At 34.2% G+C, this 13,873-nt stretch overlaps 1 protein-coding gene across 1 annotated transcript; it reads right to left on the bottom strand.

The window, feature by feature from the left end:
• On the bottom strand, positions 1-1,970 carry LOC110865623 (trigger factor). Its single transcript, XM_022114942.2, has 3 exons — positions 1,714-1,970; positions 635-693; positions 1-558 (listed from the first exon to the last, which is right to left on the bottom strand). Exons 1-3 carry the CDS (start codon positions 1,843-1,845, stop codon positions 201-203), a joined length of 549 nt encoding a protein of 182 aa, XP_021970634.1. The 5' UTR covers positions 1,846-1,970; the 3' UTR covers positions 1-200.
• Between the last annotated feature and the right edge of the window lie 11,903 nt (positions 1,971-13,873).

The raw sequence follows: 13,873 nt of genomic DNA, 5'->3' as shown, positions 1-13,873 counted from the left end.
TTGAACATAAGAAAGAATACAAATTAGTCATCCCATATCCATACCATTTTTTTTAAGATTTGATGGTCCACAAAAGACACAAGTAAAAGTCAAAGTCTAAGTCAAAACGAGTTCACATCCCTACAACATACATGATGATAGATAATGAAACATTGACCAATATCTCTGATCGAACGATCTAACACTAGACTACGTTCACTTTACTTTCTCTTCTTAGCGGGTGGCTGTTCCTCTTCATCGTCATCTTCCTCCTCTTCTTCATCATCGTCGTCGTCACCATCATCATCCTCATTCTCATTCTCCTGTTCATCCTCGTCATCTCCGTCATCATCATCATCATCACTGCCTTGATTACCATTCGCCTCTGGATCATCGTCAGGGTCGCCTTCCTCATCGTCATCGTCATCCCCTCCTTCTTCACCTGAGAAATCCTCATCTCCAGCGTCATCTTCTGGCTCCTCTGCATCCTCGTCATCTTCATCGTCGTCCTCTGTGTCACTGCCATCTTTCGCTTCAGGTTCGGTCTTGTCCCTCCTGTGAAGCTCAGCAAAAGGAAAACTGCAATATTTCCAATCATCGAGTTTACTTAAACTACATTTACATTTCACCACAATCATGCGTAGAACAGATTTACCTTTGATCGTTTCCAGTTGGCGTTGGTAACACATCTGCATCCTTCAGCACATATTGTGTCTACATATGCAAACTCACCAGATGTTAAGATGAAACGTCACAAGAAAATGACAGTTTTGTTGGTTTGTCTTCATGTCATCGGTTAATATAAGTTTACAAGAGGCGTATGTATGTATCACCTTGACCAATAAAGAAAAAATGAAACAATCTTATAATTAGTCATATGACTGGATCCATAAACAACATGGCAATGAAGAAATATGGTTTCAGACACAAATTATGCATATGAACAAGAAAATGCCGTAAAACCCAGCTTCAAGAAATTTGTGATCTGTACAAATTAATACCTAAAGATTAAAAAAAATGCCATTATTCACAAAAACGTTGAAAAACAAAACTTTTCATCCTCCTAAAACCAGACAAAACAAGATGAAAAACAGGAACTCTTCATCCTCCTAAAACCACAATCTCCGCTTGACATCTTGGCATACGTTCAATTAATATGTATAGCTATAAACAACCCTATAAAAATCGACTAATTCGAAAGAAGATAAGCGCGCACAGTCCAACAGCTGTACTTAGAGAGGAAACATGTAAAAACTAACACTCTTCAAACCTAAAACTAAAAGCAGGGCTGTGGTTTAAGGCAAGCACATATGACTATTTGGTTAGCTTCATCGACTCAACTTTTCGACATATATCAAGCTTGAAGAACAGACAACGTTAAAACCCTAAAGGAGCCCCACCAGAAGCTATAACACTTAGCCTAAAAGACTCAACTCACATGTCCAATTACAAAATGCCAGCCCAAATCTTGAAAAAAAAACAGGTCATTACACACACACACAAGTACAAGTAAAACAAGAACTAACTTTAACTAGTATGTGCAACAAAAAGTTAAAATATCATGATTCCAACTCCAGTAAAACATTTCATCAAACACCTGGTGTGCAAAAACCCAAAACAAGCAAAATCCCAATTATGTGAACACAAACAGTAAAACCAAATCAAACCCATGTGTTTACAGTTACAAGAACACTAGATATCAGTATGTAACAAGGGTTGAATATGTGTGTATACCATCATGAGAAGACAGGCAAGAGACCTCTGAGCATCCAAAATGGGTTCAAACCCCACAGCTTCATGGAGAGATGAACCCATGTTCTTCTGCAAAAACCCTAAATCACTGCTGAACGTTTTCATTACTTCCATTGTTAGGAAGAAATTGTCTTGTGCAGAGCAGACCCACTTGGAAAAAATGAGATTTTTTTTTTTTAATTTTAGGGTTGGGATGTGTCAAGCCCAGAGTGACCGCTTCTTTGAATCAGGCTAGGGTTTTGATAGGAGTGTGACTTGCAAATTTAAAAATAAAAGTTGTTATTGACTTTGACCAATAGTCCAATAGTCAAGTCAAGGTGGTGGGTGTGTTTATTATTTGACTAGTATCGTATCCGTGCGATGCTTCGGAGACGAAAATTTACTATGGTGCTGTTTATTTTATCATAGTAAAACGTTTGCAGTTTGCGCATCACATATGCAGACATCTGTTGCTGAAGAGATAGACCAAAGCTCTGCAGTCTGCAAGAAGAAGATTGTTTGTTTCAGGAATATTTTTCAAGAATAGAAAGGGAGATGAAGTCAGAAGCTTTTAATAAGGCAGTCCATTGTGCTCCTGCATTCCTCATGATATATATGAAAATATCAAATGTCAGATGGTAGAGAATTTCGGAATCAAGATTTATTCACTCAGTTCACTCTTAAAAAGTTATTTACTCTTGAGCCTAATCATATATATATATATATATATAGAATCACGCTAAAATGAGAACCACCTCGAGTTGTAAGAACCGTGAGAACTACACCGTACGGGGCGAGGTGTACCAATTTTTTTTTTCACAAACGTAAATGCGTGTATTATAAACACATTTGTAAAAAAAAATTCAAAAAAAAAGTTTTTGAGCACCACAAGTGTGTTTACGGGTACCGTAAATTTTCCGGTAGGATTTACGGTACCCGTAAACACAAACTTGTGGTGCTCAAAACTATACACACGACATTTTTTTTTGAATTTTTTTTACAAATGTGTTTATAATATACGCATCTACGTTTATGAAAAAAAATTTGGTCCACCTCGCCCCGTACGGTGTAGTTCTCACGGTTCTTACAACTCGAGGTGGTTCTCATTTTAGCAGTCTCCTATATATATATATAGGGGATGGTTCAAATGAAAACCACTTTTATTGTGAAAACTCGAAAACTAACTAAAAAAGCCTAAAAAAACCTAAAAAACATACAATTTTTTTTTTTTTACAATTTTTTTTAGAAAAATCGCTACTTTTTATATATGGAAAAAAAATTTCAAAAAAAAAAAAAATTTTTTTTGGTTGTACTGCACATGTGCACTAATACGGAAAGCCTAAACCACTTAACCCACCCCCCACCGACACCCCCCAAAAACCTAAACCCCCCAAAAAAAAAAACCTAAATTCACCCTCCCACCAAAAGCCTAACCCTCCCCCCCCCCCAAAAAAAAAACCTAAACCCCCCCCCCACCCCCACCCTCCCGAAAACCTAAAACTAAACCCTAAACATAAACCCGAAAAAAACCTAACCCCCCCACCCCCACCCCCAAAAACCTAAACCCCCCTCCCCCTCACACCCAAAAACCTAATCCTAATCCTAAACCTCCAAAAAAACTAACCCTAAAAGCTAAACTAGAATCAAAAAACTAATTTTAAGCATGTAATGCACATTGTAGTACATGTTATATTGCACATATGCACTACTATAATAATAGTATTGAAAACAAGACGACACCATAAATCTTTTTTTATGTCATAAAAAATATGCTCGAATATACTTGAATGAAAGATAAGAAAATTTGTGATCTTATGGTGCCATTTTTGTTTTAAAATGATAACGTATGGAGAAATGAGAAATGTTTGAAAAGTTATATATTTTTTGTTCCAATTTTACCCCTCCTTCATTAAAAGTCTTCCATCCCTCCTTTTTAGTGGGTTTTAGTTAGTTTTCTAGTTTTCACAATAACTAGTGGTTTTCATTTGAACCTTCCCCTATATATATATATATATATATATATATATATATATATATATATATATATATATATATATATATATATATATATATATATAGGGAGAAGATCATGCGAGAACCACCTCTTATTGTGAGAACCGCGAGAACCAATGTGAACACACCAAAAATGCCTAAAAATAGCTAAAAATCACATAAAAATTTTTTTTTTTGATTTTTTTAATATTTTTTAGGTTAAAATCGCTACTTTTCGAAGCAAAAAAAAAAAAAAAATTAATTTTTTTTTAAAAAAAAAAAAAAAATTTTTTTTGCTTCGAAAAGTAGCGATTTTAACCTAAAAAATATTAAAAAAATCAAAAAAAATTTTTTAGATTTTTTTTTTGATTTTTTTAGATTTTTTTAGATTTTTTTTAGATTTTTTTAGGTTTTTTGGGGGTTTAGTTTTTAGCATTTTAGCTTGGGTGGGGGGGGGGGGTTAGGTTTTTGGGGGGTGGGGGAGGGGGGTTTAGGTTTTTGGGGGGGGGGGGGTGGGGGTTAAGTTTTTTTTAGGTTTTTTTAGGTTTTTTTTAGCTTGGGGGGGGGGGTTTAGGTTTTTGGGGGGGGGGGGGTTAGGTTTTTTTGGGGGGGGGGGGGGTTAGGTTTTTTTTTGGGGGGGGGGGTGGGGGTTAGGTTTTTTTTAGGTTTTTTTAGGTTTTTTTTAGGTTTTTTTAGCTTGGGGGGGGGGGGGTTAGGTTTTTTTTGGGTGGGGGGGGGGTGGGGGGTTTAGGTTTTTTTGGGGGGGGGGGGGGGTTGGGGGTTAGGTTTTTTTAGGTTTTTTTTAGGTTTTTTTTAGGTTTTTTAGCTATTTTAGGTTGTGTTCACATTGGTTCTCACAATAAGGGTGGTTCTCGCATGAGCTCCTCCCTATATATATATATATATATATATATATATATATATATATATATATATATATATAGGGAGCCGCTAGAATGAAAACCACCCCGAGTTGTAAGAACCGCGAGAACTACACCCCACGGGTGGGCGTTCACCATGATTTTTTTTTACAACTAGATATGTGTATTATAAACACAGCCGTAAAAAAAAATTTTAAACGCCGCGGCCGAGGGGGTAGTTTTTTACAACACAAGTTTGGTAAAAAAAAAAGAAAAAAGAAAAAAAATTAAAAACACCAAACTTGTGGTGTAAAAAACTACCCCCTCGGCCGCGGCGTTTAAATTTTTTTTTTACGGCTGTGTTTATAATACACACATCTAGTTGTAAAAAAAAATCATGGTGAACGCCCACCCGTGGGGTGTAGTTCTCGCGGTTCTTACAACTCGAGGTGGTTCTCATTCTAGCAGCCCCTTATATATATATATATATATATATATATATATATATATATATATATATATATATTTAAAAATTATAGTAAGATAGTAAAATAGTTTTCAAAATTCAAAATATAACAAAAAGTGTTGATCGATCAACTCAATACAAAAATACAAGAATAAAAAAATAATAAGAAGTTTTACATGATCAAACATATAATGCATAATTAACTTATAATTATAGATTAACTATACTAACTACATGACCAATGGAAGTGGCAGATCCAATTTTTTTCTTATGGGTTCACTGTTTTGGGTGATCAAATTTTCATAACCGCACGTTATAATTTTCGGCCTAGGTCAGGTTAGGTAGCCAAACATAATAAAACCTATATTTCATATCAAGTTTCCATTAGCATTAGCCCTAAAATTCCCAAAAAAAAAAAAAAAAAAATCAAATCATAGAGTGAATTTCAAATTTTGTTCTTTATCTTTGTATCCCTTTCCAAACGGTGTCCTTTATCTTTTAATTGACGAGTTTTGTACTTTATGATTTCAAATCTTGCACGTTATATCCTTTAAGCCTAACCCAGTTAGTATTTTTGGTTAAATCTGGTCATGTGACTTACACATGAGGGCATTTTTGTCCTTTTACCATATTATTTAAAATAACACATCTTAAAGAAAATAAATAATTAATTATATAGCAATGTATATTGTATAACTATATTTTTTCTCTCTCTGTACAAACTATATCCCTCTCATCTCTATCCCTCTCTTGTACATTCCACCACCACAGCCTCCTTCCACCACCACCACCCCTCCGTCACCACCACCACCCCTTCGTCTACCACACCAGCAGAAACATATCTAGAGACAACAAACAAACCTTTCTTGTTTCTGCATCTAATCTAGGGTTTCATCTTCATCAATTTCCCCCAAATTTACATCTATAAATCCAAATCTATAACTACTGATCGTCTACCGTCATCATCTCCGTAACAGATCTAACAAATCTCGCCCTAATTTTTGCTTTTTCAAACAATAATTTTGTGCATAAATTGATAAGATAAATATTCAATCAATCGAACAGAAAAACTTGATGATTGTTCACCGATCTGTACGACCTGTATGTATATGAATCTGTAAACAACAACAAAGACCGGAATAAATGGAGGAGTGCTTGGTGATGTTGAGGTTTATTATTTTTGTTGAGTTTTTAAACATTTTTGAAGGAAAATGTATAAATCGGTGGTGGCTGTGTATGGCAGTGAAAGAGTGCTTGGTGATGTTGAAGTTTATTATAATCCTCATCTGATGAATCTGAACATGAGAGAGAAATAGAAGGATAAAATCAGGATATCGTATTAGGGCATGTTTGGCTAAGCTTATTAGAGTTAAAAAGGACTTTTGGGAAAAGGACTTTTGGGAAAAGGACTTTCGGGAAAAGGACTTTTTGAAATGGAGTTTAAAAAAGGTGTTTGGATTAGCTTATGGAGTGAGAAAAGCCAATAAGTCAATAAGTTGTTTTTTAAAAAGTGTTTGTCTTAGCTTATATGATATAAGAGGGTAAATAAGGGGTATATTGGTAATTTGAAGCTTGAAAAGTTATAAGCTGGCCAAGAAGTCACAATATTGTGACTTCTTAAAAACTCCTTTTCATTCATCTCAAAAAGCCATTTTCAAAAGCACTTTTTAATTTGCCAAACACTAAAATGACTTATTGGCTTTTTGATTAAGCCAATAAGTCAATAAGTTACTTTGAAAAGCTTAGCCAAACATGCCCTTATTCTACACCGAGTGAGAGATGCTCGCCACTTGCTATTCTGCATACAATCACTTCACCACCAGTTGGAGTTTGCTTGAAATTGGAGCGTGTCAACAACATCATTTTGAACTCGCAACTGAGTGTTTTGCACTCTACTATTCTGCATACCTCGCAATTAGAGTTTGTTGTTCTAATTTATTTTTATTTTTTACATTTTTATTGATTTTTTAAACATTTTTGAAGGAAAAATGTATAAATAGGTGGTGGCTGTGTATGACGGTCAAAGAGTGCTTGGTGATGTTGAAGTTTATTATATAATCCTCATCTGATGAATTTGAACATGCGAGGGATAGAGAGGGATAGAGATAGAGTTTGTTAGAGAGAGGGAGATGAGATATAATTATGTAATTAATTATTTATTTTCTTTAAGATGTGTTATTTTAAATAATATGGTAAAAGGACAAAAATGCCCTCATGTGTAAGTCACATGACCAGATTTAACCAAAAATATTAACGGGTTAGGCCTAAAGGATATAACATGCAAGATTTTAAATCATAAAGTACAAAACTCCTCAATTTAAAAGATAAAGGACACCGCTTGAAAAATGGTATAAAGATAAAGGACAAAATTTGAAATTCACTCTCAAATCATATTATAACATGACATCCTATGAATGTTGATCGCCGGTCAAATTTGTAAATGAAAAATTACACGTTTTGTCCTTTGTTATATACGCTTTTTACAGGCGGTGTCCTTTTCAACGAATTTTGACATGTTTTGTCCTTTATAAGGAATTTTGTTACACGTTTTATCCCTTACCCCTAACCCATTTAGATTTTTTTGTTAAATCTGATCATGTCACTTGCATGTGAGGGTATTTTTGTTATTTCATCTGAAAAGACTAAATACGTAAATAACTTCTCTCCACCACCACCAAACACCCTCCTGTCACCGTGACTGTCCGCACCAGCTACCACAAAATTAATCACACATCAAATCAAATTATTGTTCAATTTGAAATCAAATTACAAGGAATTGATTCAAGATTTTTTTTATTCAAGTTGAAGCAATGCAAATAAATCTAATCAAAAAGGCCAAATACATTGCATCATATCCTCCAACAACATCCCAGAATTTGTCAAGATCGGGCGCCGGTCGTCGCCTCCGGCAACATGATGAAGCTTTCTGCCATTAACCCACTCTCCACGTTATTTGGTTCCGACATACATGACACCAGTATATGATGTTGATCTCCCCTCATAACCACGATCTTGATTGATCCAACGATGCACTTTGCATTGCAAACCAAACCAAAACAAACCATCAAATCGTATGTTTAATAATCATAAATTTTTTAATATACGAAAAGAAAACACTTAAACAAATTCTAACCAAAGGAGCCCCAAGTGCAGCTCGCTGAGCCAAAGAGTCACACGGCTTGAAGAACCCTTCGTACATCATCGTCAACCTCTTATGAATGTACTTAGATCCAACCAATTATCCCCAGAACATAATCCCTCCCCTGTACAAAACACATGTTAAAATATAAATTAAAATAAAAAAATAATTTTGATCGAAAGATGAAAAAGTACCTCTAAGGTGGAAATCCATGGTAGTCCGACGGCACCGTCCACCGAATTTACAGTCCGACTGACAGCTTCAAAGAGTAGCGATTGAAACCCCATCGGAACCCTAACTTTGTCATTGCCGCTAACACCACCATAGATACATCCACCATCCACCACAAATACCCAACCACCACCACCATTGCACAGCCCCCACCCCCACCACCAACATCATCCAAACACCCACTCCACCACTACCATTCAGATTTGCAGAAAACCCCCAACCCTAACCACACCATTGCTCCGATCTGTGATGAAGAAGACATGGCCGGAATGATTGTGTTGTTGTGGTGGCCGGAATGATGTGTTGTTGTGGTGGCCGGAATGGGTGGACTGGCGGTGGGTTCTTAGAGAGAGAGAGAGAGAGAGAGGTGTCTAGGCTTTTAGAGAGAAAGAATAATGTGGTTGGAAGGGGTGAATGGGTTTATATAATTAAAAAAGGTTTTATATAACTGAAAAACATTTATTAATATATTATGATGTTAAAAGACAACAATACCCTTATATGGGGTCCACATAATCAGATTTAACAAGAAATATTAACTGGGTTAGGGCCAAAGAACGTAACGTGTAAGGATTTTCTCTGTAAAGGGCAAAACCTGTCGAAATTCGTTGAAAAGGACACCGCTTGTAAAAATGGTATAAAATAAAGGCAAAACATGTAATTTATCCTTTGTAAATAGATGATCTAGAATTAAACATAAGTTCCCAAAAAAAGGGTACTAAAGTTTTATTTGTTACTTTTTAAAATTGTACTTAAGTTTGCATACTGACCCGGGTGTGCAAAGAACCGAATTAATCGAACCATAACCGAATTAACCGACAAAATTGAACCGAAAAAACCGAACCAAATAAAAAACCGGTGGGTCGGTTAATGGTTTTTTTGAAAACCGAAAGTAGCGGGTCGGTTATGGTTATCAATGTTTCCATACCCACCATAACCGAACCGAACCGACATGTAATAAATCTTTGTAGGATTTAGGACTTTTCACCATATTTTTAATATTTGATGTTTTTACTGAAGATTTTTAGTATTTATGGGTTTTTCATATCGTTTTGTGGTTTTGGTTGAATGTTTATTTGAATTTATGGAATATATTATATCACTTTATTTGAATATTCGATAATAATTAGTATTAATGTTATAGATTATATGTATTTTTTAATACTATACGCAATAACAATTTATTCCATGTTAAAAAAATAAGCTATTTTAGCTAGGCTAAATACACGGTTAACCACCCACAACCGACCCGGTATAACCATCAAAACCGATTAACCATAACCGACTGGTTATGGTTACGGTTTTCCATTAACCGGCATCACGGTTATGGTTATGGTTTTAAGCCAAAACCGACCTGACCTGAACCGACCCATACACACCCCTACTGGCCCATACGAAACAAACATCAATCTTTTAGTGACTCAAGTCTCAAATATATGACAGTTGTGATGGAACAACAGTTGATGTATGTTGGTATTTTATGCAACAATACCTAATTTAAGTTATTATGTACATGTTTACCTTGTCACAAAAAGTGCATTTTCTCCAACCAGGGTCCTCTAGGTGGAACAATTCACAGAATGCTAGTGTTAAGAAGTTATTCAAAACATTAAGCAAAAGAATATATGCAAACCTAAAACAAATTAAAGAAATTAGTGAATAATAACGCGATCTACAGCTCATAGCACCAATATTCAGGTGCACATTAGGAAGCTTGTCTTTCAGAAATAATAAAAACATAGGCAGAAGTTGATCAATAGTTGCATCCTGCGTTTTTTAACACAGGTGGATATAATCACGAAGAGGTTAATCAACCATGAAAGATATTACATAAGACGATGAAAGATATTACATAGACTATGTATTTATAGGGTGAAGTATTACATGTTTTAAATTTTAAAAATTGTTTCCCATTTTTTTGTCACCATTTTTCATAGAAGGTTTGTTATCATATCTATTCTAACATGTGACAGGATATTCATTCTAAAATGAAGGGTGTGGATCAAATAGAAAGTTTATTTTGGCTAGTAAGGATATGAAACAATAAGATTATGACATGTGGCAAAATTTAAAATAAAGAGGAATGGTATTTTGGTCAATCATATCCTTTCTTCTTCCTTCTTCTCCTCAGTAACTTCAAAACCCACCATTTTCAAAAACAACTATCTTCAACCTTTTCTTCACTTACTATCTCAATAATCACTACATTCTAGTGCGATTTTCGTCATCAATCAATGATTCAAACACCCAATCAACGTGTTCTTTAGCTTTTTTTTTTTTGAAGAAAAACCAGTTTAATTTCATTTAAAATCTCGTTTTTCCCGTGATTTTGAAGATAATCACTCGATCCGTTCGATTCGATCACTGATAAGTGTTTCTATCATTCAAATTTCGTCAATCGTTGAAGAAATCGGCTTCGATCCATGTAAGAAATTCTTTAATTTCATTTTTACTTTTTGGGTTTTTGATTTAGTTATTGCGTTTTATGATCTTGGCGGGGGTCCGGGGGCAAATCCCCTGGTAGCAGGGTCCAAGGGGCGGCAGCCCCTGGCGGGGTCCAAGGGGCAGATCCCCTGGCTGGGGTCGAGCTGGAAAACTGCATTCGTAAACTGCACTGGTTCAATGCGTTTTAGAGAGAACACAGCACATACAAAACTATTGTCCTGGTTCAATGCGTTTTAGAGAGAACACAGAACAAACAAAACTATTGTCCTAGTTCAATGCGTTTTAGAGAGAACACTTTCTTTGGTGTTTTTAGGCCATTGCGTTTTAGAACTAAGACATTTTTATGTGTTTTCTGGCCATTGCGTTTTAGAAAAACACATTTTTAAGTGTTTTTAGTCATTGCGTTTTAGGTAAAACACATTTTTAGGTGTTTTCAGTCCATCGCGTTTTACAGAGAACACTTTCTTTTGTTTTTTAGGCAATTGCGTTTTAGAATGAGACATTATAAGTGTTTTCTGGCCATTTCGTTTTATAAATAAGACATTTCTTTGTGTTTTTGGTGCATTGCGTTTTAGGTAAACACTTTTTTATGTGTTTTCAGTCCATTGCGTTTTAGGAAACAAACATTTTAAGTGTTTTGTGGCCATTGCGTTTTAGGAATAAGACATTTGTTTGAGTTTTTGGTGCGTTGCGTTTTAGGTAAAACACATTTTTATGTGTTTTCAGTCCATTGCGTTTTAGAAAGTACACTTTCTTTTGTGTTTTTAGGCTATTGTGTTTTAGAAATAAAACATTTCTTTGTGTTTTCTGGCCATTGCGTTTTACAAATAAGACATTTCTTTGTGTTTTTGATGCATTGCGTTTTAGAAAAATGCCATTTTTAGGTTTTTTTTCCATTGCGTTTTACGCAACTGGGTTTTTTCCATTGCATTTTACGCAACTGGGTTTTCAAATTTTTTTTTTTCAAAAATATAGCAATAGTATACTCGTTTTAAAGATAAAAAAGCGCTTGTTTCTTGGTGCAATTTTTATAAAAAAATAATGTCGTATGAAAGAGTTATTAACATTTAAAAAATAGGGGGGGAGGGGAAATTGGAGGAGATAGAAACTATTGCCTTGAATTGATTAGAATGCCCCTATACAAATTCATGCGCCTCTTTTCTTCTCTTCAATTTCCCTCATTTAATCTTAGCCTTTGATTAAATAAATAGATGATCAAGATTACTTCTTAGCCTTCTTAGCCAAATAAACTTCCTATTATATCCTAACCAACCCCTGCTAATAAATAAGATATATATTAATATTTACTTTATCCAATAATATCTATACAAAATCTGAATATTCATTCCAAATGAGTGAAACCCATGCTAATATATAGCAGATACCTAGTCATTTTTTACTTTATCAAATAATATCTATACAAAATCAAAATATTCATATAAGTTGTTGGAGTTTTATAATAATATAACTAATATTTAGTCATTGATTCTATACTATAATACATCTTATAGTTTCTAGTATAATCAAATACAAATAAGATACAATTATTCAATAATAGTAGAACCAATAGATTTAACTCTTAGATCGATTATATAAGTTTATTGATTTATTTATTTAAAATAACTTCTTTGCAATGATCACTTATACACTAAGGCATCATCTACTTGTACATTTTAATCCGTACGTCAATATTGACCAATACAAATATCGAAACGTCGATAAAAATGAGCAGATCGTCACGATACCTTCGTTTAATGACATCATAATTTAAAAGATATGACAAGAATACATAAAAAAATTATAGTAAAGGGGGCAAAGTGAAAGTAGTACCTAATTATCCATAATTTTGTTAAAATTGAGGGATTAAAGTGTAATAAGATGATAGTATTAAAATATAATTAGTGTTTAAAAGACTAATTTACCATCATTTTAGGGTTGTACCTTATGCATTAAGGAGAAATACAGTTCTTATTTTTTGGTATCTTAGAATATCTCCCTCTCATGCATTATAATATAGTATAGATAGAGTGGATTGCAAGTTTTGTCCTTTATGTATATACCACATTTCAGTCAGTGCCCTTTGTCTTTAAAAATGACGTTGTATGCTTATTGTTTCAAAATCTTTCACGGTATGTCCCTTGAGTCTAACCTAGTTAATTTTAACTATTAAGTGAAAGACAAATTGGTCTTTTTACTTATTTAAATAGGGACCATTTTAATATTTTAATAACTAAAACAAAATGAGTTATATATAGGGAGAGGGTCATGAGAAAACTACATATAAATGAGAAAACTAACTAAAAAACCCAAAAAACATACCAAATTTTTTTATAAAAAATCTCTAGTTTTTATATAAAAAAAAATTTCAAAAAAAAAAAAAAAAAAAAACGTGTACTGCACATGTGCATTACATGCTTAAAATTAGCTTTTGAGTTTAGTTTAGCTTTTAGGGTTAGGTTTTTTTGAAGGTTTAGGATTAGGATTAGGTTTTTAGGGGGTGGGGGGGGTAAGTGGTTTAGGCTTTCCGTATTAGTGCATATGTGCAGTACAATTTTTTTTTAAAAATTTTTTATATATAAAAACCACCGAAAAAAAATATTAACATTGTAAAAAGATTTGGTATGTTTTTTAGGATTTTTTAGTTAGTTTTTTGGTTTTCTCATTTAAACTAGTTTTCTCGTGATTCATCCCCTATATATACACACACACACACACACACACACACACACACACACACACACACACACACACACACACACACACACACACACACACACACACACACACACACACACACACACACACACACACACTCAGTCTCTCTCTCTCTAAAACACATAGAGGGTGTTTGGGATTCCTTTTTAAAAGTCCTTTTTCACTTCTTTAAGAAGTTAATACATCAGAAATTGTGACTTATTAACTTCTTCCCTCACAACACAAGAATTCAATCTTAAACACATAATAAGTCCTATTTTTGCATCAATGGAGAGAAGACCCGGAGATCTCGGGGGGCAGGTGGCCACCGGTCAC

Source organism: Helianthus annuus, chromosome 6 (genome assembly GCF_002127325.2).
Source record: "Helianthus annuus cultivar XRQ/B chromosome 6, HanXRQr2.0-SUNRISE, whole genome shotgun sequence".
NCBI classification, from domain to species: domain Eukaryota; kingdom Viridiplantae; phylum Streptophyta; class Magnoliopsida; order Asterales; family Asteraceae; genus Helianthus; species Helianthus annuus.
Note: the sequence above shows the minus strand (reverse complement) of the source record. Positions and strands in the feature narration are given on the sequence as shown.

Excerpts from the sequence above, each read along its gene's own strand:
- LOC110865623 (XM_022114942.2), bottom strand. The coding sequence starts at position 1,845 with ATGGAAGTAATGAAAACGTTCAGCAGTGATTTAGGGTTTTTGCAGAAG. Across the intron at positions 694-1,713 it reads TTGCCTGTCTTCTCATGATG|ACACAATATGTGCTGAAGGA; the intron begins GTATACACACAT and ends TTGCATATGTAG. Across the intron at positions 559-634 it reads CCAACTGGAAACGATCAAAG|TTTTCCTTTTGCTGAGCTTC; the intron begins GTAAATCTGTTC and ends GAAATATTGCAG.